General features: G+C 63.0%; 2 protein-coding genes across 3 annotated transcripts; one reads left to right on the top strand and one right to left on the bottom strand.

Annotated features, from left to right (window-relative positions):
* Positions 1–120: 120 nt before the first annotated feature.
* PCP2 (Purkinje cell protein 2) lies at positions 121–5614 on the bottom strand. Of its 2 annotated transcripts, none has more exons than XM_071800708.1 (4): positions 5559–5614; positions 3461–3629; positions 1903–2033; positions 121–235 (listed from the first exon to the last, which is right to left on the bottom strand). In XM_071800708.1, the coding sequence occupies exons 1-4, from the start codon at positions 5595–5597 to the stop codon at positions 230–232; spliced, it is 345 nt and encodes a 114-aa protein (XP_071656809.1). In that variant the 5' UTR covers positions 5598–5614; the 3' UTR covers positions 121–229. The 2 variants fall into 2 exon arrangements, with proteins under 2 accessions (XP_071656809.1, XP_071656810.1); XM_071800709.1 differs by having other exon boundaries at positions 1903–1965.
* Positions 5615–10520: 4906 nt separating this feature from the next.
* TRAPPC5 (trafficking protein particle complex subunit 5) lies at positions 10521–17852 on the top strand. The gene is made up of 3 exons (XM_065859151.2): positions 10521–10591; positions 12721–12992; positions 16459–17852. Exons 2-3 carry the CDS (start codon positions 12723–12725, stop codon positions 16753–16755), a joined length of 567 nt encoding a protein of 188 aa, XP_065715223.2. The 5' UTR covers positions 10521–10591; positions 12721–12722; the 3' UTR covers positions 16756–17852.
* The last annotated feature ends 2182 nt before the right edge of the window (positions 17853–20034 follow it).

The raw sequence follows: 20034 nt of genomic DNA, 5'->3' as shown, positions 1-20034 counted from the left end.
CCCTGGGACCCCCTCGTGTCACCCGTTGGTGTGGGTGTCCCTTAGTGTCACCCCATGTTCCTTGTCCCCCCGGCAATGTCACCCGTGTCCCCACCCCCCCGTGTCCCAGGCCCCGCGGTGACGCCTTCAGGGGGTTTATTGGGGGGTGACAGCTTGGGGGGGACACACGTGGGGTGACATCACGAGCTTGGGGACGTTGGGGGTCGGTGACACCATCGGGGACTGGGGCTCAGTCCTGTGGAGAGAAGGGGGGGGTGACAATGGGGGTGTCCCCAACATGGGGGTGACACCAGGAGGGTCCCAGGTGTCCCCCCTGTGTCCCTGTGTCCCCTTCCCCAGTATCCCCCAAACACTGGTTCCCTGTCCCCTGGTGACCCCCCAGTTTCCCCCCATGTCCCCATACGTGTCCCCCCCAAACCCCAGTGTCCCCATGTCCCTGTCCCCCAGTCCCTGTGTCCCCTGTTGGTCCCTGTCCCCCTGTCCTGGTGTCCCCATGTCCCTGTTCCCCAGCCCCTGTCTCCCCCAAACCCCGGTGTCCCCATCCCCAGTTGGTCCCTGTACCCCCTGTCCCGATGTCCCCCAGTCGGTCCCTGTCCCCCCAAATGCCGGTGTCCCCATGTCCCTGTCCCTTGGACCCTGTCCCCCCTGAACCCCAGTGTCCCCATGTCCTGGTGTCCCCCTGTCAGTCCCTACCCCCCTGTTCTGGTGTCCCCCGAACCCCGGTGTCCCCCTGTCCCCCCGAACACTGGTGTCCACCCTGTCCCCCCCGAACCCCGGTGTCCCCATGTCCCCCTATCTGTCCCTGTCCCCCTTGTCCCGGTGTCCCCTGTCGGTCCGTGTCCCCCTGTCCCGGTGTCCCCCTAGCGGTCCTTGTTCCCATCCCGGTGTCTGCCCGAACCCCGCTGTCCCTGTCCTGGTGTCCCACATCGGTCCCTGTGCCCCAAAACCCTGGTGTCCCCATGTCCCTGTCCCCCAGTCTCTGTCCCCCCAAGCCCCTGTGTCCCCCTATCGGTCCCTGTCCCCCTGTCCTGGTGTCCCCATGTCCCTGTTCCCCAGTCCCTGTCTCCCCCAAACCCCGGTGTCCCCATCCCCAGTTGGTCCCTGTACCCCCTGTCCCGATGTCCCCCAGTCGGTCCCTGTCCCCCCAAATGCCGGTGTCCCCATGTCCCTGTCCCTTGGACCCTGTCCCCCCTGAACCCCAGTGTCCCCATGTCCTGGTGTCCCCCTGTCAGTCCCTATCCCCCCTGTTCTGGTGTCCCCCTGTCCCCCCGAACACTGGTGTCCACCCTGTCCCGATGTCCCGGTGTCCCCTGTTGTCCCTGTCCCCCCCGAACCCCGGTGTCCCCATGTCCCCCTATCTGTCCCTGTCCCCCTTGTCCCGGTGTCCCCTGTCGGTCCGTGTCCCCCTGTCCCGGTGTCCCCCTAGCGGTCCTTGTTCCCATCCTGGTGTCCGCCCGAACCCCGCTGTCCCTGTCCTGGTGTCCCACATCGGTCCCTGTGCCCCAAAACCCTGGTGTCCCCATGTCCCTGTCCCCCAGTCTCTGTCCCCCCAAGCCCCTGTGTCCCCCTATCGGTCCCTGTCCCCCCTGTCCCGGTGTCCCCCCGAACCTCGGTGTCCCCCTATCCCGGTGTCCCCTGTCGGTCCCTGTCCCGGTGTCCCAGTCCCGGTGTCCCCATCGGTCCCGGTGTCCCCATCCGTCCCTGTCCGTTCCCGAAGCCGGGCGGGCGCGGCACCGGCAGCCGCTGCTCGTCCATCCGCCGGCCCTGCGCGCTCGCCACGGGTCCCTGTCCCCCGAACCCCGGTGTCCCCCTATCGGTCCCAGTGTCCCCCTGTCGGTCCCAGTGTCCCGGTGTTCCCATCGGTCCCGGTGTCCCCATCGGTCCCGGTGTCCCCATCCGTACCTGTCCGTTCCCGAAGCCGGGCAGGCGCGGCACCGGCAGCCGCTGCTCGTCCATCCGCCGGCCCTGTGCGTTCGCCACCAGCTCCAGCAGCGCCGACAGCTCGGGAGGGGCCGGGGGGGCGGCCCCGCCCGCTGCCCAAGGGGATCGCGACATCGCGACATCGCCCCCGCACACATCGCGATATCGGCCCCGCACACATCGCGACATCGCCCCACACACCGCGACATCGCCCCACACACCGCGACATCGCGACATCGCCACCTCCCGGCCACCCCCGGCATCGCCAGGGTCCCCCCCATGTCTGTCATATTCCACTGTGTCCCCCCCATGTCCCATGTCCCCCGTCCCCTGTACCCCTGTCCCGTCTCCATGTCCCATGTCCCCATGTCCCCCATCCCCCGTCCCATGTCCCCCATCCCATGTCCCCCCATCCCATGTCCCCATGTCCCCTGCCCTCATGTCCCCCTGTCCCATGTCCCCATGTCCCCTTTCCCATGTCCCCATGCCCTCTGTCCCCTGCCCCCATATCCCCATGTCCCCCTGCTCCCCTGTCCCATGTCCCCTGTCCCAATGTCTCATGTCCCCTCTCCGATGTCCCCCTGTCCCCATCTCATGTCCCCTTGCCCCAATGTCCCCTATCCCATGTTCCCCTGTCCCCATGTCCCATGTCCCCTTGTCCCCCTGCCCCCATGTCCCCTGTCCCATATCCCATATCCCATATCCCATGTCCCCATATCCCCGTGTCCCCCTGTCCGATGTCCCCATGTTCCCATGTCCCCTATCCCATGTTCCCCTGTCCCCATGTCCCATGTCCCCCATCCCATGTCCCCTGCCTCCATGTCCCCTTGTCCCCCTGCCCCCATGTCCCCTGTCCCATATCCCATATCCCATATCCCATATCCCATGTCCCCTGTCCCCATATCCCCATGTCCCCATGTCCCCGTCCCCATGTCCCCATATCCCCATGTCCCCCTGTCCGATGTCCCCATGTTCCCATGTCCCCTGTCCCCCTGCCCCCATGTCCCCTATGCCATGTTCCCCTGCCCCCGTGTCCCCTGCCCCCATGTCCCCTGCCCCCATGTCCCCCTGTCCCCCTGTCCGATGTCCCCTGTCCCATGTCCCCATGTCCCCATGTCCCCATGTCCCCTGTCCCCTGTCCCATGTCCCCATGTCCCCATGTCCCCTGCCCCCATGTCCCCATATCCCCATGTCCCCCTGTCCGATGTCCCCTGTCCCCCTGTCCGATGTCCCCTGTCCCATGTCCCCTGTCCCATGTCCCCTGTCCCATGTCCCCATGTCCCCATGTCCCCATGTCCCCTGTCCCATGTCCCCTGTCCCCATGTCCCCTATCCCCATGTCCCCATGTCCCCTATCCCCATGTCCCATGTCCCCATGTCCCCTGTCCCATGTCCCCTGTCCCCATGTCCCCTATCCCCGTGTCCCCTGTCCCCATGTCCCCTATCCCCATGTCCCATGTCCCCATGTCCCATGTCCCCTGTCCCCTGTCCCCATGTCCCCATGTCCCCTGTCCCATGTCCCCACGTCCCCGGCCCCTCACCTCCGGCCCCCCCCAGGCTGCAGCGCTGCTCGTCCATCCGCGCTCCCTGCACCGAGCTCAGCAGCGAGAAGAACCCTTCCTGTTCCGGGGACCCCCCCTGCTCCGGGGACCCCCCCTGTGCCGGGGACCCCCCCTGTGCCGGGGCGCCCCCCTGTGCCGGGGGCCCCTCCTGCAAGGGGACATCACCCCCGAATAGGGACCACCTGTAATGGGGACCCCCCATGCTGGGGACCCCCCTAATGGGGACTCCACTGGTAATGGGGACCCCCCTTGTAATGGGGACCCCCCGCAATAGGGAACCCGCCGGTAATGGGGACCCCCCTGTAATCGGGACCCCCCCTGTGCTGGGGACCCCTCCTGCAAGGGGACATCACCCCGAAATAGGGACCCCCTCTAATGGGGACCCCCCGCAATGGGGACACCCCAGTAATGGGGACCCCTTAATGGGGACCCCCTGCAATGGGGACATCCCAGTAATGGGGACCCCCTTAATGGGGACCCCCCACAAGGGGGACCCCCCGGTAATGGGAACCCCCCCATGGGGACCCCCACGGTAATGGGGACCCCCCTGGTAATGGGGACCCCCCCGGTAATGGGGAACCCCCGGTAATGCAGACACCTCCCCGGTAATGGGGACCCCCCCCAGTAATGGGGACCCCCCTGGTAATGGGGACCCCCTGGTAATGGGCACCCCCAGTAATGGGAACCCCCCACAATGGGGACCCCCCAGTAATGGGGACCCCCCGGTAATGGGGACACCCCCCCTGCAATGGGACCCCTTGGTAATGGGGACGCCCCCCCGGTAATGGGGACCCCCCCGCAGTGGGGACCCCCCGGTAATGGGGACCCCTCTGCAATGTGGACCCCCTGTAATGGGGACCCCCCCCGGTAATGGGGACCCCCCCGCAGTGGGGACCCCCCAGTAATGGGGATCCGCAATGGGGACCCCCCGGTAATGGGGACCCCCCCCCGGTAATGGGAACCACCCTAATGGGGACCCCCCTGCAATGGGGACCCCCCGGTAATGGGGACACCCCCCGGTAATGGGAACCCCCCTAATGGGAACCCCCCTAATGGGGAACCCCTAGAACGGGTCCACCCATGTTCTGGGGAACCCCCCTAATGGGGACCCCCCGGAAATGGGGTCCCCCCCCGGTAATGGGGACCCCCCGGAAATGGGACCCCCCCGGAAATGGGGAACCCCCTTTAATGGAGACCCCACCCCACCATCCAGGACTCCCCCTGTTCTGGGGACCCCCCCTGGGTGCCCCCCACCCACGCGTGCCCACCCATAGGTGCCCCCCCCCCCCATTTTGTGTCCCCCAACACCCCCCACACCCCTTTGTGCCCCCCACCACCCGCAGGTGCCCCCCACCCATGGGTGAACCCCACCCCCTATGGGTGCCCCCCCTTTGTTCCCCCCACCCATAGGTGCCCCCACCCCTTTGTTTCCTCCACCCCTTTGTGCCCCCCAACCCCTATGGGTGCCCCCACCCCTTTGCACCCCTACCCCTTTGTGCCCCCCCATAGGTGCCCCCCACCCATAGGTGCCCCCCACCCCTTTGTTCCCTCCACCCCTTTGCGCCCCAACCCCTTCGTTCCCCCCACCCCTTTGTGTCCCCAACCCCTATGGGTGCCCCCAACCCCTATGGGTGCCCCCCACCCATAGGTGCCCCCCACCCCTTTGTTCCCTCCACCCCTTTGCACCCCAACCCCTTCGTTCCCCCCACCCCTTTGTGCCCCCAACCCCTATGGGTGCCCCCAACCCCTATGGGTGCCCCCAATCCCTATGGGTGCCCCCCACCCATAGGTGCCCCCCACCCGTGGGTGTCTCCATCCCTTCGTTCCCCCCACCCCTTTGTGCCCCTCAACCCCTATGGGTGCCCCCAACCCCTATGGGTGCCCCCCACCCATAGGTGTCCCCCACCCCTTTGTTCCCTCCACCCCTTTGCACCCCAACCCCTTCGTTCCCCCCACCCCTTTGTGCCCCCCAACCCCTATGGGTGCCCCCAACCCTTTGTGCCCCCCACCCATAGGTGCCCCCACCCCTTTGTGCCCCCACCCGTGGGTGCCCCCCCACCCATGGGTGCCCCCTCACCGCCGCGTGCTCCGTCTGTGTCCCCCCCGGGGTGGCCATGGTGGGTGCGGCCCCCGCCGCGCGCCGCCACTTATAGCCCCGCACCCCCCCGTGTCCCCCCCGTGTCCCCCCCGTGTCACCCCCCCCGTGTCACCCACCCCCGTGTCACCCCCCCCGTGTCACCCACCCCCGTGTCACCCACCCCCGTGTCCCCCCCCTTCGCGGCCGGATCAACCAAGGGATGCGGGGGTGGGGGGGGCGACACGGGGTGGGTGACACTGGGTGGGGGGGACAAGGGAGGGTGACACGGGGGGGACAAGGGGAGGGTGACACGGGGTGGGTGACACGAGGGGGACAAGGGGAGGGATATGGGGGATGACACGGGGGGTGACATGGGGGGTGACACGGGGTGGGTGACACGGGGTGGGATAAGGGGTGGGTGACATGGGGTGGGTGACACGGGGGGGACATGGGGGGAAGGGACATGGGGGGTGACACGGGGTGGGTGACACGGGGTGGGATAAGGGGTGGGTGACATGGGGTGGGTGACACGGGGGGGACATGGGGGGAAGGGACATGGGGGGTGACACGGGGTGGGTGACACGGGGGGGACAATGGGAGGGACACGGGGGGTGACACAGGGTGGGTGACACGGGGGGGACAATGGGAGGGACACGGGGGATGACACAGGGTGGGTGACACCGGGGGGGACAATGGGAGGGACACGGGGGGTGACACAGGGTGGGTGACACCGGGGGGGACAATGGGAGGGACACGGGGGGTGACACAGGGTGGGTGACACCAGCGGGGGGTGACAAGGGAGGGTGACACGGGGGGGACAAAGGGAGGGATATGGGGGGTGACACGGGGTGGGTGGCACGGGGTGGGTGACATGGGGGGGTGACATGGGGGGTGACATGGGGGGTGACATGGGGTGGGATAAGGGGTGGGTGACATGGGGTGGGTGACACGGGGGGGACATGGGGGGAAGGGACATGGGGGGTGACACGGGGTGGGTGACATGGGGGGTGACATGGGGGGTGACACGGGGTGGGTGACATGGGGGTGACATGGGGGGTGACACGGGGGGTGACACGGGGTGGGATAAGGGGTGGGATAAGGGGTGGGATAAGGCGTGGGTGACACGGGGTGGGTGACACGGGGGGGACATGGGGGGTGACACGGGGTGGGTGACACGGGGGGGACAAGAAGGGGTGACACGGGGGCACACGGTGACGATGGGAGCACGGGGTGGGGGCACCCATGGGTGCTCTGGGTGCCCGTGGGTGTTTTGTGGTGCCCGTGGGTGTCGTGGGCTCCCCGTGGGTGCTGTGGGGTCCCCGTGGGTGTTTGGGGCGCCCGTGGGTGCTGAGGGGTCCCAGTGGGTTCTGGGGGGTCCCTGTGGGTGCTCTGGGGTCCCATGGGTGCTCTGGGGTCCGCGTGGGGTCTGGGTGCTCCCGTAGGGTCCCGTGGGTGCTGTTTTGGTCCTGTGGGTACTGGGGGGTCCCTGTGGGTGCCCGTGGGTTCTGGGGGGTCCCCGTGGATTCGGGGGGGTCCCAGTGGGTGCTGGGGATCCCCGTGGGTGCCCGTGGGGTCTGTGGGTGCTGGGGGGTCCCCCGTGGGGTCTGGGGGATCCCCGTGGGTACCCATGGGGTCTGTGGGTGCTGTTTTGGTCCTGTGGGTTTTAGGGGGTCCCTGTGGGTGCCCGTGGGTGCTGGGGGGTCCCCCGTGGGGTCTGGGGGGTCCCAGTGGGTCCTGGGGATCCCCGTGGGTGCCCGTGGGGTCTGGGGGATCCCCCGTGGGGTCTGGGGGATCCCCGTGGGTGCCCATGGGGTCTGTGGGTGCTGTTTTGGTCCCGTGGATTCTGGGGGGGTCCCGTGGGTTCTGGGGGGTCCCATGGGTGCCCGTGGGGTCTGTGGGTTCTAGGGGGTCCCTGTGGGTGCCCGTGGGTGCTGGGGGGTCCCCCGTGGGGTCTGGAGGGTCCCAGTGGGTGCTGGGGGTCCCCGTAGGTGCCCGTGGGTTCTGTGAGTGCTGGGGGGTCCCCCGTGGGGTCTGGGGGATCCCCGTGGGTGCCCATGGGGTCTGTGGGTGCTGTTTTGGTCTCGTGGATTCTGGGGGGGTCCCGTGGGTTCTGGGGGGTCCCAGGGGTGCCCGTGGGATCTGTGGGTTCTAGGGTGTCCCTGTGGGTGCCCGTGGGTGCTGGGGGGTCCCCCGTGGGGTCTGGGGGGTCCCAGTGGGTCCTGGGGATCCCCGTGGGTGCCCGTGGGGTCTGGGGGATCCCCCGTGGGGTCTGGGGGATCCCCGTGGGTGCCCATGGGGTCTGTGGGTGCTGTTTTGGTCCCGTGGATTCTGGGGGGGTCCCGTGGGTTCTGGGGGGTCCCAGGGGTGCCCGTGGGATCTGTGGGTTCTAGGGGGTCCCTGTGGGTGCCCGTGGGTGCTGGGGGGTCCCCCGTGGGGTTTGGAGGGTCCCAGTGGGTGCTGGGGGTCCCATGGATGCCCGTGGGGTCTGTAGGGTCTGTGGGTGCTGGGGGGTCCCAGTGGGTGCTGTGGGTCCTGTGGGTGCTGGGGGGGGTCCCCGTGGGTGTCCGTGGGATCTGTGGGTGCTGGGGGGTCCCCGTGGGGGTCTGGGAGGTCCCCGTGGGTGCTGGGGGGGTCCCATAGGTGCCCGTAGTGTGTGTGTGGGTTCTGGGGGGTCCCAGTGGGTCCCTATGGGCTCTGTGGGTGTTGGAGGGACCCGTGGGGTCTGGGGAGTCCCCGTGGGTTCTGGGGGGTCCCCGTGGGTGCCCGTGGGTGCTGGGGGGGGGTCCCCGTGGGTTCTGGGGAGTCCTGTGGGTGCCGGGGCGTCCCCGTGGGGTCCCATGGGTGTCTGTGGGTCCCGTGGGTGCCCCCGGGTGCTCGCGGCTCCCAGCGGGGGGTGCCGGGTGGGTGGGGGTGGGGGATGGGGAGCCCCCCCCCCCCCGCCCCCGCGTGTCCCCAATCCCCCCCTGGCAGCCGCGAGCAATTAACCAAATGGAGCTTTAATTGCACCGTAATTCCCCCTCCCATCCCCCCCACCCCATCAACGGGGGGGCCCGGACGCCTGGGTCCCCTCAGCACCTCCCCCACGCGGGAAGGGCCGCCCGGACGCCTGGGTCCCTTCTCCCGCCTCTGGGAAACCAGAGCACCCGGGGGGGGGAAGGGGCACCCACCCCCCAGTGTCCCCAGTTACCCCCCAGTGTCCCCCAGTTACCCCCCAGTGTCCCCTGGTGTCCCCCCACTGTCCCCAGTTACCCCCCAGTGTCCCCCAGTTACCCCCAGTGTCCCCCCACTGTCCCCAATTACCACCCAGTGTCCTCAGTTACTCCCCAGTGTCCCCCGGTGTGGGGACATTGAGGGGTACAGGGACATGGGGACATGTCCCCCTGTCCCCCCCATGTCCCCCTGTCCCCCACATGTCCCCATGTCCCCTCAGTGTCCCCATGTCCCCCTGTCCCCCACATGTCCCCCTGTCCCCTCAGTGTCCCCATGTCCCCCTGTCCCCCACATGTCCCCATGTCCCCTCAGTGTCCCTGTGTCCTCCATATCCTCCCATGTCTCCCCATGTCCCTCTGTCCCCTCAATGTCCCCCCATGTCCCCTCAATGTCCCCATGTCCCTCTGTCCCCTCAATGTCCCCCCATGTCCCCTCAATGTCCCCATGTTCCTCTGTCCCCATATCCTCCCATGTCCCCCGTCCCCTCAATGTCTACCCATGTCCCCATGTCCCTCCATGTCCCTTCGTCCCCTCAATGTCCCCATGTCCCCCCGTGTCCCCATATCCCCCCATGTCCCTCTGTCCCCTCAATGTCCCCATGTCCCCCCATGTCCCCATATCCCCCCATGTCCCCCCATGTCCCCATATCCCCCCATGTCCCCATATCCCCCCATGTCCCTCTGTCCCCTCAATGTCCCCATGTCCCCCCATGTCCCCATATCCCCCCATGTCCCCCCATGTCCCCATATCCCACCATGTCCCCATGTCCCCCCATGTCCCCATATCCCCCCCATGTCCCTCTGTCCCCTCAGGGTCCCCATGTCCTCCAAATCCCCCGTATCCCCCCATGTCCCCCTGTCCCCTCCATGTCCCCCATGTCCCCCATATCCCCATGTCCCCCTGTCCCCCATATCCCCATGTCCCCCATGTCCCCCATATCCCCATGTCCCCCTGTCCCCTCAATGTCCCCACGTCCCCCAGGTGGGGGATGGGCTCCCACCCCTTCCAGATGTGCCCAGCACCTGGGGTCAGGGGTCAGGAGGGGACCCAGGCGTCCGGGTGGGGAGGGGTCACCCAGGTAGGGGAGTAGGGGGGTGGGGAATCACCCGGACGCCTGGGTCCCCCTCACCTTCCAGTCCCCCTCCCTATGACGCTCCTGGTGACGTCATTCAAGAGCCCCGAGCGGTGGGGGGAGGGGCAGGGAGGGGACCCAGGCGTCCGGGCTCCGCCCCTCCCCCAGCCCAGCTGGCGGCCCCAGGTGTCCCATGGGGGAGGGGCGGGGGGAACCCAGGCGTCCGAGCCCCCAAGCCCCCCCACCCCGGACACCGTCACCCCCCCCGTGCCACCAGATGTCACCAGATGTCACCAGATGTCCCCCGTGTGTCCCCCTCGTCCCCTCGTCCCCACTGTGGGCGGGGCCATCGGGGGGAGTGGTCACGGAGGGGGCGGGGCCATTGAAGCGCTGCCGGTGGGGGCGTGGGCGCGGAGGACGTGGCCATGGAGTGGGCGGAGCCGCGAGGGGCGTGGTCACACGGGGAGGCGTGGCCATAGAGAGAGGAGGTAGTGAAAGGGGCGGGGCCACGAGGGGGCGGGGCAGTTGAGGAGGCGTGGCCGCTCGCAGCCGTGCAGGAGGGGGCGTGGCTCCACTGGCTCTGACCCCGCCCCCGCCGCCCAATCCCACCCCGTCCCCGCTGCTTAACCCCGCCCTCCGGTTGCCCCGGGCGACGCGGCCCCGCCCCCCTCCCCTTCTTCTTGCGCTTTGCGGCGCTTTTGCGACAGCGCCGGCCGCGAAGCGGGAACGGGAGCGGGAGCAGCACCGGACGGTCGGTACCGGGGTTGGGGCCCGATCCCTCCTCACCGTGACCCCTCCCCCATCCAGGGGGTCCCTGTGGGGTCTCCCCCCCACCTCAGAGTCCCTCTCCGGTCACCCCCGGACCCCCTGTCAGCCCCGGACCCGCTCTGATGTCCCCTTGTCACCCCCATTTCCCCCATGTCCCCCCGGCCATGGCCCCGTTTCACCCAGGACGGGTCCCCAATGCTGGCCGGGCCCGTCCCCCCTTTTCACCCCCTGTACCCCCCTTTCCACCCCCCTCTAATATCCCCTGACCCCCCCTTTACCTCCCTGATCCCCTCTAATTCCTCCTGACCCCCCTTTTCCCCCTATAACCCCCATGTCCCCCCAGCCATGGCCCCCATTCCACACAGGACGAGTCCCCAATGCTGGCCTGACCCTGACCCCCTTTCCACCCCCTGTCCCCCCCTTTAACCCCCTCATCCCCTCTAATTCCTCCTGACCCCCCTTTTCCCCCTATAACCCCCATGTCCCCCCAGCCATGGCCCCGTTTCACCCAGGACGAGTCCCCAATGCTGCCCTGGCCCTGTACCCCCCCTTTTTACCCCCCTCTAATACCCCCGTACCCCCCATTTCACCCCCTGACTGCCCCAGGTACCCCTGATCCCCTCTAATACCCCCAACCCTTCCTGGTGCCTCCTGACCCCCCTTTTCACCCCATTTCCCCCCATGTACCCCCAGCCATGGCCCCCATTTCACCCAGGACGAGTCCCCAATGCTGGCCTGACCCTGTACCCCCCTTTTCACCCCCTGTACCCCCCATTTCCCCCCTATAACCCCATTTCCCCCCATTTCCAGCCATGACCCCCATTCCACACAGGACGACTCCCCAGTGCTGCCCTGGCCCTGATCCCCTCGCCACCCCCCTTTTCCCCCCTGTACCCCCTATAATCCCCATTTCCCCCATTTTTCCCCCCATTCCCCCCATTCCCAGGCATGGATGCCCATTTCACACAGGTCAAGTCCCCATTGCTGGAGCGGGGGCTGGGCTGGTCCTGTACCCCACTTTCCCCCCCCGTACCCCCTTTCCCCCCCCTGTACCCCGCTTAACCCCCTCATCCCCTCTAGTACCTCCTGACCCCCCTTTTCCCCCCTATAACCCCATTTCCCCCCAGCCATGGCCCCCATTTCACACACAACGAGTCCCCATTGCTGGAGCGGGGGCCCTGACCCCCCTCTTGCCCCCATTTCCCCCTTTTTCCCCCCTGTACCCCCCTATGCCCCCCTATAACCCCCTGTACCCCCATTTCCAGGCATGGACGCCCGTTTCACGCGGGGCAAATCCCCATTGCTGGAGCGGGGGCTGGGCTGACCCTGTACCCCCCCTATAACCCCCTGTACCCCCCCTATAACCCCCTGTACTCCCCCATAACCCCCTGTACCCCCCTATAACCCCCTGTACCCCCATTTCCAGGCATGGACGCCCGTTTCACGCGGGGCAAATCCCCGTTGCTGGAGCGGGGGCTGGGCTGACCCTGTACCCCCCTGTACCCCCCCCCATAACCCCCTGTACCCCCCCCCATAACCCCCTGTACCCCCCTATAACCCCCTGTACCCCCCCCCATTCCCCCTATTCCCAGGCATGGACGCCCATTTCACGCGGGGCAAGTCCCCATTGCTGGAGCGGGGGCTGGGCTGGTCCTGTACCCCCCTATAACCCCCTGTACCCCCCTATAACCCCCTGTACCCCCCTATAACCCCCTGTACCCCCCTATAACCCCCTGTACCCCCCCCATAACCCCCTGTACCCCCATTTCCAGGCATGGACGCCCATTTCACGCGGGGCAAATCCCCATTGCTGGAGCGGGGGCTGGGCTGACCCTGTACCCCCCTGTACCCCTCCCATAACCCCCTGTACCCCCCCATAACCCCCTGTACCCCCCTATAACCCCCTGTACCCCCATTTCCAGGCATGGACGCCCATTTCACGTGGGGCAAATCCCCGTTGCTGGAGCGGGGGCTGGGCTGACCCTGTACCCCCCTGTACCCCCCCATAACCCCCTGTACCCCCCCATAACCCCCTGTACCCCCCCATAACCCCCTGTACCCCCCCATAACCCCCTGTACCCCCCCTATAACCCCCTGTACCCCCATTTCCAGGCATGGACGCCCGTTTCACGCGGGGCAAATCCCCGTTGCTGGAGCGGGGGCTGGCGCGACCCCGTGGCGAGGTGGCGCTGAGCGCCTTCGCCCTGCTCTTCTCGGAGCTGGTGCAGTATTGCCAGAGCCGCGTCTACTCGGTGGCCGAGCTGCAGGCCAAGCTGGCCCGCCTGGGCCACCAGGTCGGGCTACGCGTGCTGGATGCGCTGGTGGCCCGCGAGAAGAGCGGCCGCCGCGAGACCAAGGTGCTCAACGTGCTGCTCTTCGTCAAGGTGAGCCGGGGCGGGACGAGGACGACCGGGTGCCTTTGGTACCGGTTTTAGGATCGGCTTTGGGATCAGCTTTAATATCAGCTCCGGTATCACCTTCAGGTCGGTTTTAGTGTCGGATCCAATGTCAGTTTTAGTATCAACTCCAATATCGGCTCCAGTATCAGCTTTAGGACCGGCTCCAGTATCAGCTTTAGGACCGGCTCCAGTATCAGCTTTAGGACCGGCTCCAGTATCAGCTTTAGGACCGGCTCCAGTATCAGCTTTAGGACCGGCTCCAGTATCAGCTTTAGGATCGGCTCCAGTATCAGCTTTAGGACCGGCTCCAGTATCAGCTTTAGGATCGGTTTTAGTATCGTCAGCTTTAGCATCAGCTCCAGTATTGGCTCGAGTATCAAGTTTTTAGCATTGGCTTTAGTAGCATCCCCTTTAATATCGGCTCCAGCATCCCCTTTAGTATCGGCTTTAATCTCGGCTTTAGTATCAGCTTTAATCTTGGCTTTAGTATCAGCTTTAGTATCGGCTTTAATCTGGGCTTTAGTATCATCGGCTCCAATACTGGCTTTAGCATCGTTAGCTTTAATATCGCCTTTAGCATTGGCTTTAGTATCAGCGCCGATATTGGCTTTAGGGTCGTTAGCTTTAATATCGGCTCCAGTATCGGCTTTAGGATCGTTACCTTTAATATCGGCTCCAGTATCGGCTTTAGCGTCGTTACCTTTAATATCGGCTCCAGTATCGGCTTTAGCGTCGTTACCTTTAATATCGGCTCCAGTATCGGCTTTAGGGTCGTTACCTTTAATATCGGCTCCAGTATCGGCTTTAGGGTCGTTACCTTTAATATCAGCTTTAGCATTAGTTTTAGTATCAGCTCCAGTATTGGCTCCAATATTGGGTTTAGTATTGGCTCAACTATCAGCTTTAGCATCGTTACCTTTAATATCAACTTTAGCATTGGCTTTAGTATCGGCTCCAGCACCCCCTTTATTATCGGCTCTGGTATCAGCTTTAGTACCGGCTCCAATATCAGCTTTAGTATCAGCTCCAATGTCAGTTTTAATATCGGCTTTAGTATCGGCTCCAGTATCAGCTTTAATATCAGCTCCAGTATCGGTTTTAATATCATCGGCTTTAATATCAGCTCCAATATTGGCTTTAGCATTGGCTTTAATATCAGCTCCGGCATCAGCTTTAATATCAGCTTTAGTATCAGCTCCAGCATCCCCTTTAGAATCGGCTTTAGTATCGGCTCCAATATCAGCTTTAGTATCAGCTCCGGTATCAGCTTTAGGATCGGCTTTAATATCAGCTCCAGTGTCACCTTCACGTCATCTTTAGTATCAGCTCCAATATCAGCTTTAGTATCAGCTCCAATATCGGTTTTAGTATCATCGGCTCCAATATCAGCTTTAGTATCATCGGCTTTAATATCGGCTCCAGCATCCCCTTTAGAATCGGCTTTAGGATTGGCTCCAGCATCCCCTTTAGAATCAGCTTTAGGATCGGCTCCAGCATCAGCTTTAGAATCGGCTTTAATATCAGCTCCAGTGTCACCTTCACGTTGTCTTTAGTATCGCCTTTAATACCAGCTCCAACGTCGGCTTTATCATCAGCTCCGGTATTGGTTCTAGTATCATCGGCTCCAATATCGGCTTTAGTATCGGCTCCAATATTGGCTTTAATATCGGTTTTAGTATCATGGGCTTTAGCATCAGCTCCAATATTGGCTCCAGTATCAACTTTAGCATCGGCTTTAGTATCATTTGCTTTAATATTGGCTCCAGCATCCCCTTTATTATCAGCTCCAGCATCCCCTTGAGAATCGGCTTTACTCTTGGTTCCAATATCAGCTTTAGTATCGGCTTTAGCGTTGGCTTTAGTATCAGCTCCAATATCAGCTTTAGTATTGGCTCCAATGTCAGCTTTAATATCGGCTTTAATATCCCCTCAGGGCTCCAAATGGCGCCAGAATCCCCTCAGGGCTCCAAATGGCGGCCCCAGGGGCGCAAAATCACCTCAAAACACAAAATAGTACTAAAATCACCTCAAAACATGAAGTAGTGGCCCCAGGGGCGCCCGAATCCCCTCAGGGCTCCAAATGGCGCCCGAATCCCCTCAGGGCTCCAAATGGCGCCAAAAATCCCCTCAGGGCTCCAAATGGCGCCCGAATCCCCTCAGGGCTCCAAATGGCGCCCGAATCCCCTCAGGGCTCCAAATGGCGCCAAAAATCCCCTCAGGGCTCCAAATGGCGCCCGAATCCCCTCAGGGCCCAAAATGGCGCCAGAATCGCCTCAGGGCTCCAAATGGCCCCAAAATCACCTCAGGGTTCAAAATGGCGCCAGAATCCCCTCAGGGCCCAAAATGGCACCCAATCACCGCAGGCTCAAAATGGCCCCAAAATCACCTCGGGCTCAAAATGGCGCCAGAATCCCCTCAGGGCTCAAAATGGCACCAAGATCACCTCAGGGCTCCAAATGGCGCCCAAACCACCTCAGGGCCCAAAATGATGCCAAAAATCACCTCAGGGCTCCAAATGGCCCCAGAATCGCCTCAGGGCCCAAAATGGCGCCAAAGTCACCTCAGGGCCCAAAATGGCGCCAAAGTCACCTCGGGGGGCTCCAAATGGCGCCAGAGTCACCTCAGGGCTCCAAATGGCGCCCAAACCACCTCAGGGCTCCAAATGGCGCCAGAGTCGCCTCAGGGCTCAAAATGGCGCCAAAAGTCACCTCAGGGCTCAAAATGGCGCCAAAGTCACCTCAGGGCTCAAAATGGCGCCAAAGTCACCTCAGGGCTCAAAATGGCGCCAAAGTCACCTCAGGGCTCAAAATGGCGCCAAAAATCACCTCAGGGCTCCAAATGGCGCCAGAATCACCTCAGGGTTCAAAATGGCACCCAAACCACTTCAGGGCCCAAAATGGCGCCAGAATCCCCTCAGGGCCCAAAATGGCGCCAGAATCCCCTCAGGGATCAAAATGGCGCCCAAACCACCTCAGGGCTCCAAATGGCACCAGAATCCCCTCGGGCTCAAAATGGCCCCAAAATCGCCTCGGGGTCCAAATGGCGCCAGAATCCCCTCAGGGCCCAAAATGGCGCCAGAATCCCCTCAGGGCCCAAAATGGCGCCAGAATCCCCTCAGGGCCCAAAATGGCGCCAGAATCCCCTCAGGGCTCAAAATGGCGCCCAAACCACCTCAGGGCCCAAAATGGCGCCAGAATCACCTCGGGGGGCTCTAAATGGCACCAGAATCACCTCAGGGCTCCAAATGGCGCCAGAATCACCTCAGGGCTCCAAATGGCGCCAGAGTTGCCTCATGGCTCAAAATGGCGCCCAAACCACCTCAGGGCTCCAAATGGCGCCAGAATCCCCTCAGGGCTCAAAATGGCGCCCAAACCACCTCAGAGCTCAAAATGGCGCCGGACTCAACCCTGCGGATCCTCCCCACCCAAACCCTTTCCCGTGGTGTCCCCAGGGCCCCGTGTGGCGCGCGCTGTTCGGCAAGGAGGCCGACAAGCTGGAGCAAGCCAACGACGACGACAAGACGTACTACGTGATCGAGAAGGAGCCCTTGGTCAACACCTTCATCTCGGTGCCCAAGGAGAACAGCACCCTCAACTGCGCCGCCTTCACGGCCGGGTTGGTTGAGGCCGTGTTGACCGCCAGCGGCTTCCCGGCCAAGGTCACCGCGCATTGGCACAAGGGCACCACGCTCATGATCAAGTTCGAGGAGGCCGTCATCGCCAGGGACAAGAGCCTGGAGGGACGCTGAGGGGGATGGCGGAGGTGGGGTGGGTGACTCCTTGGGGGTGCTTGGCCATCTTGGTCTCCTATGGTGACGTTGGAGATGGTTTGGGTCTCTCACCACGTCTCTTGTCATCCTGATGGCCCTTGGTGACACTGGGGTCTCTTCATGTTGGAGGACACCACCCATTGTCCCTTTGGTGGCCCTTGGTCTCCTATGGTGACATTGGAGATGGTTTGGGTCTCTTGTCATCCTGATGGCCCTTGGTGACACTGGGGTCTCCTCATGTTGGAGGACACCACCCATTGTCCCTTTGGTGGCCCTTGGTCTCCTGTGGTGACATTGGAAGTGGTTTGGGTCTCTCACCACGTCTCTTGTCCATTCTGATGGCCCGTGGTTGACTTTGGGGACACTGGAGCTGGTTGGTGTCACCATAAACCATCTCTTGTCCATTGAGATGGCCCTTGGTTGACTTTGGGGACACTGGAGCTGGTTGGTGTCACCATAAACCATCTCTTGTCCATTGAGATGGCCCTTGGTTGACTTTGGGGACACTGGCGTTGGTTGGTGTCACCATAAACCATCTCTTGTCCCTCCCGATGGCCCTTGGTGACACTGGGGTTTCTTCATGTTGGAGGACACCACCCATTGTCCCTTTGGTGGCCCTTGGTCTCCTGTAGGGATGTTGGAGGTGGTTTGGGTCCCTCACCCCGATCCCGTGTCATCCCGATGGCCCTTGGTGACACTGGGGTCTCCTCATGTTGGAGGACACCACCCATTGTCCTTTTGGTGGCCCTTGGTCTCCCATGGGGATGTTGGAGGTGGTTTGGGTCCCTCAGCCAATCTCTTGACCATTTTGATGGCCCTTGGCCTCCATTGGTGACACTGGGGTCCCCTCATGACCCAGGACACCGCCCATTGTCCCTTTGGTGGCCCTTGGTCTCCTATGGGGACATTGGAACTGGTTTGTGTCCTCACCCCATCCCCTGTCATCCCAATGACCCTTGATGTCTCCTGGGGACACTTGGTTTGTGTCACCATCTCTTGTCCATTCAGATGGCCCGTGGTTGACTTTGGGGACACTGGAGCTGGTTGATGTCACCATAAACCATCTCTTGTCCCTCCTGGTGACTCTTGGCTCTTGTTTGAAGCTTTGGGGACATCCTGGGGCTGGTTTGGGTCCCTCACCCCATCCCTTGTCCCTCCGGATGGCCCTTGGTGACACTGGGGTCCCTTCATGCCTCTGGACACCACCCATTGTCCCTTTGGTGGCCCTTGGTCTCCTATGGGGACGTTGGAGCTGGTTTGGGTCCCTCAGCCAATCTCTTCTCCATTCTGATGGCCCTTGGTTGACTTTGGGGACATTGGAGCTGGTTGGTGTCACCATAAACCATCTCTTGTCCCTCCTGATGGCCCTTGGTGACACTGGGGTCTCTTTGTATCCCTGGACACCACCCATTGTCTCTTTGGTGGCCCTTGGTCTCCTATGGGGACATTGGAACTGGTTTGGGTCCTCACCCCATCCCCTGTCATCCCAATGACCCTTGATGTCTCCTGGGGACACTTGGTTTGTGTCACCCTCTCTTGTCCATTCAGATGGCCCTTGGTTGACTTTGGGGACACTGGAGCTGGTTGGTGTCACCATAAACCACCTCTTGTCCCTCCTGGTGACTCTTGGCTCTTGTTTGAAGCTTTGGGGACATCCTGGGGCTGGTTTGGGTCCCTCACCCCATCCCTTGTCCCTCCTGATGGCCCTTGGTGACACTGGGGTCCCTTCATGCCCCTGGACACCACCCATTGTCCCTTTGGTGGCCCTTGGTCTCCCATGGTGACGTTGGAGATGGTTTGGGTCCCTCAGCCAATCTCTTGTCCATTCCGATGGCCCTTGGTTGACTTTGGGGACACTGGAGTTGGTTGGTGTCACCATAAACCATCTCTTGTCCCTCCTGATGGCCCTTGGTGACACTGGGGTCTCTTTGTATCCCTGGACACCACCCATTGTCTCTTTGGTGGCCCTTGGTCTCCTATGGGGACATTGGAACTGGTTTGGGTCCCTCACCCCCATCCCTTGTCATCCCCATGGCCCTTGGTGACACTGGGGTCTCCTCATGTTGGAGGACACCACCCATTGTCCCTTTGGTGGCCCTTGGTCTCCTGTGGTGACATTGGAGGTGGTTTGGGTCTCTCACCACGTCTCTTGTCCATTCTGATGGCCCGTGGTTGACTTTGGGGACACTGGAGCTGGTTGGTGTCACCATAAACCATCTCTTGTCCCTCCCGATGGCCCTTGGTGACACTGGGGTCTCTTCATGTTGGAGGACACCACCCATTGTCCCTTTGGTGGCCCTTGGTCTCCTGTAGGGATGTTGGAGGTGGTTTGGGTCCCTCACCCCGATCCCGTGTCATCCCGATGGCCCTTGGTGACACTGGGGTCTCCTCATGTTGGAGGACACCACCCATTGTCCCTTTGGTGGCCCTTGGTCTCCTGTAGGGATGTTGGAGGTGGTTTGGGTCCCTCAGCCAATCTCTTGACCATTCTGATGGCCCTTGGCCTCCATTGGTGACACTGGGGTCCCCTCATGACCCAGGACACCACCCATTGTCCCTTTGGTGGCCCTTGGTCTCCTATGGGGACATTGGAACTGGTTTGTGTCCTCACCCCATCCCCTGTCATCCCAATGACCCTTGATGTCTCCTGGGGACACTTGGTTTGTGTCACCCTCTCTTGTCCATTCAGATGGCCCTTGGTTGACTTTGGGGACACTGGAGCTGGTTGGTGTCACCATAAACCATCTCTTGTCCCTCCTGGTGACTCTTGGCTCTTGTTTGAAGCTTTGGGGACATCCTGGGGCTGGTTTGGGTCCCTCACCCCATCCCGTGTCATCCTGATGGCCCTTGGTGACACTGGGGTCCCTTCATGACCCAGGACACCACCCATTGTCCCCTTGGTGGCCCTCAGGGCTCAAAATGGTGCCAGAATCACCTCAGGTATCAACATGACGTGGAGACATTGGGGGATATGGGGACAATGGGGGACATCTGGGGCCAGTGGGGGACATGATGTGACATTGGGACATGAGGACATTGGGGACATGGGGGATGTAGAGGGACATGAGCACAGGGAGGAACATGGGGGAACATCTGGGGACCTGATGTGACATGGGGACAAGGGGACCAGGTGGGTATGGGGGGTGTTGGGGGGACACAGGGGACATGGGGACACTTGGAGTCCCTTGTCCCCATGTCCCCAGTGTCGGGGACCATGGTGGCTGTGTCCCCATGTCCCTGTCCCCAGTGTTGGGGACC

This window comes from Patagioenas fasciata, chromosome 32, assembly GCF_037038585.1.
Source record: "Patagioenas fasciata isolate bPatFas1 chromosome 32, bPatFas1.hap1, whole genome shotgun sequence".
Taxonomy (NCBI): Eukaryota; Metazoa; Chordata; class Aves; order Columbiformes; family Columbidae; genus Patagioenas; species Patagioenas fasciata.
The sequence above is the reverse complement of the archived record's forward strand: the minus strand, read 5'-3'. Positions and strand labels throughout refer to the sequence as shown.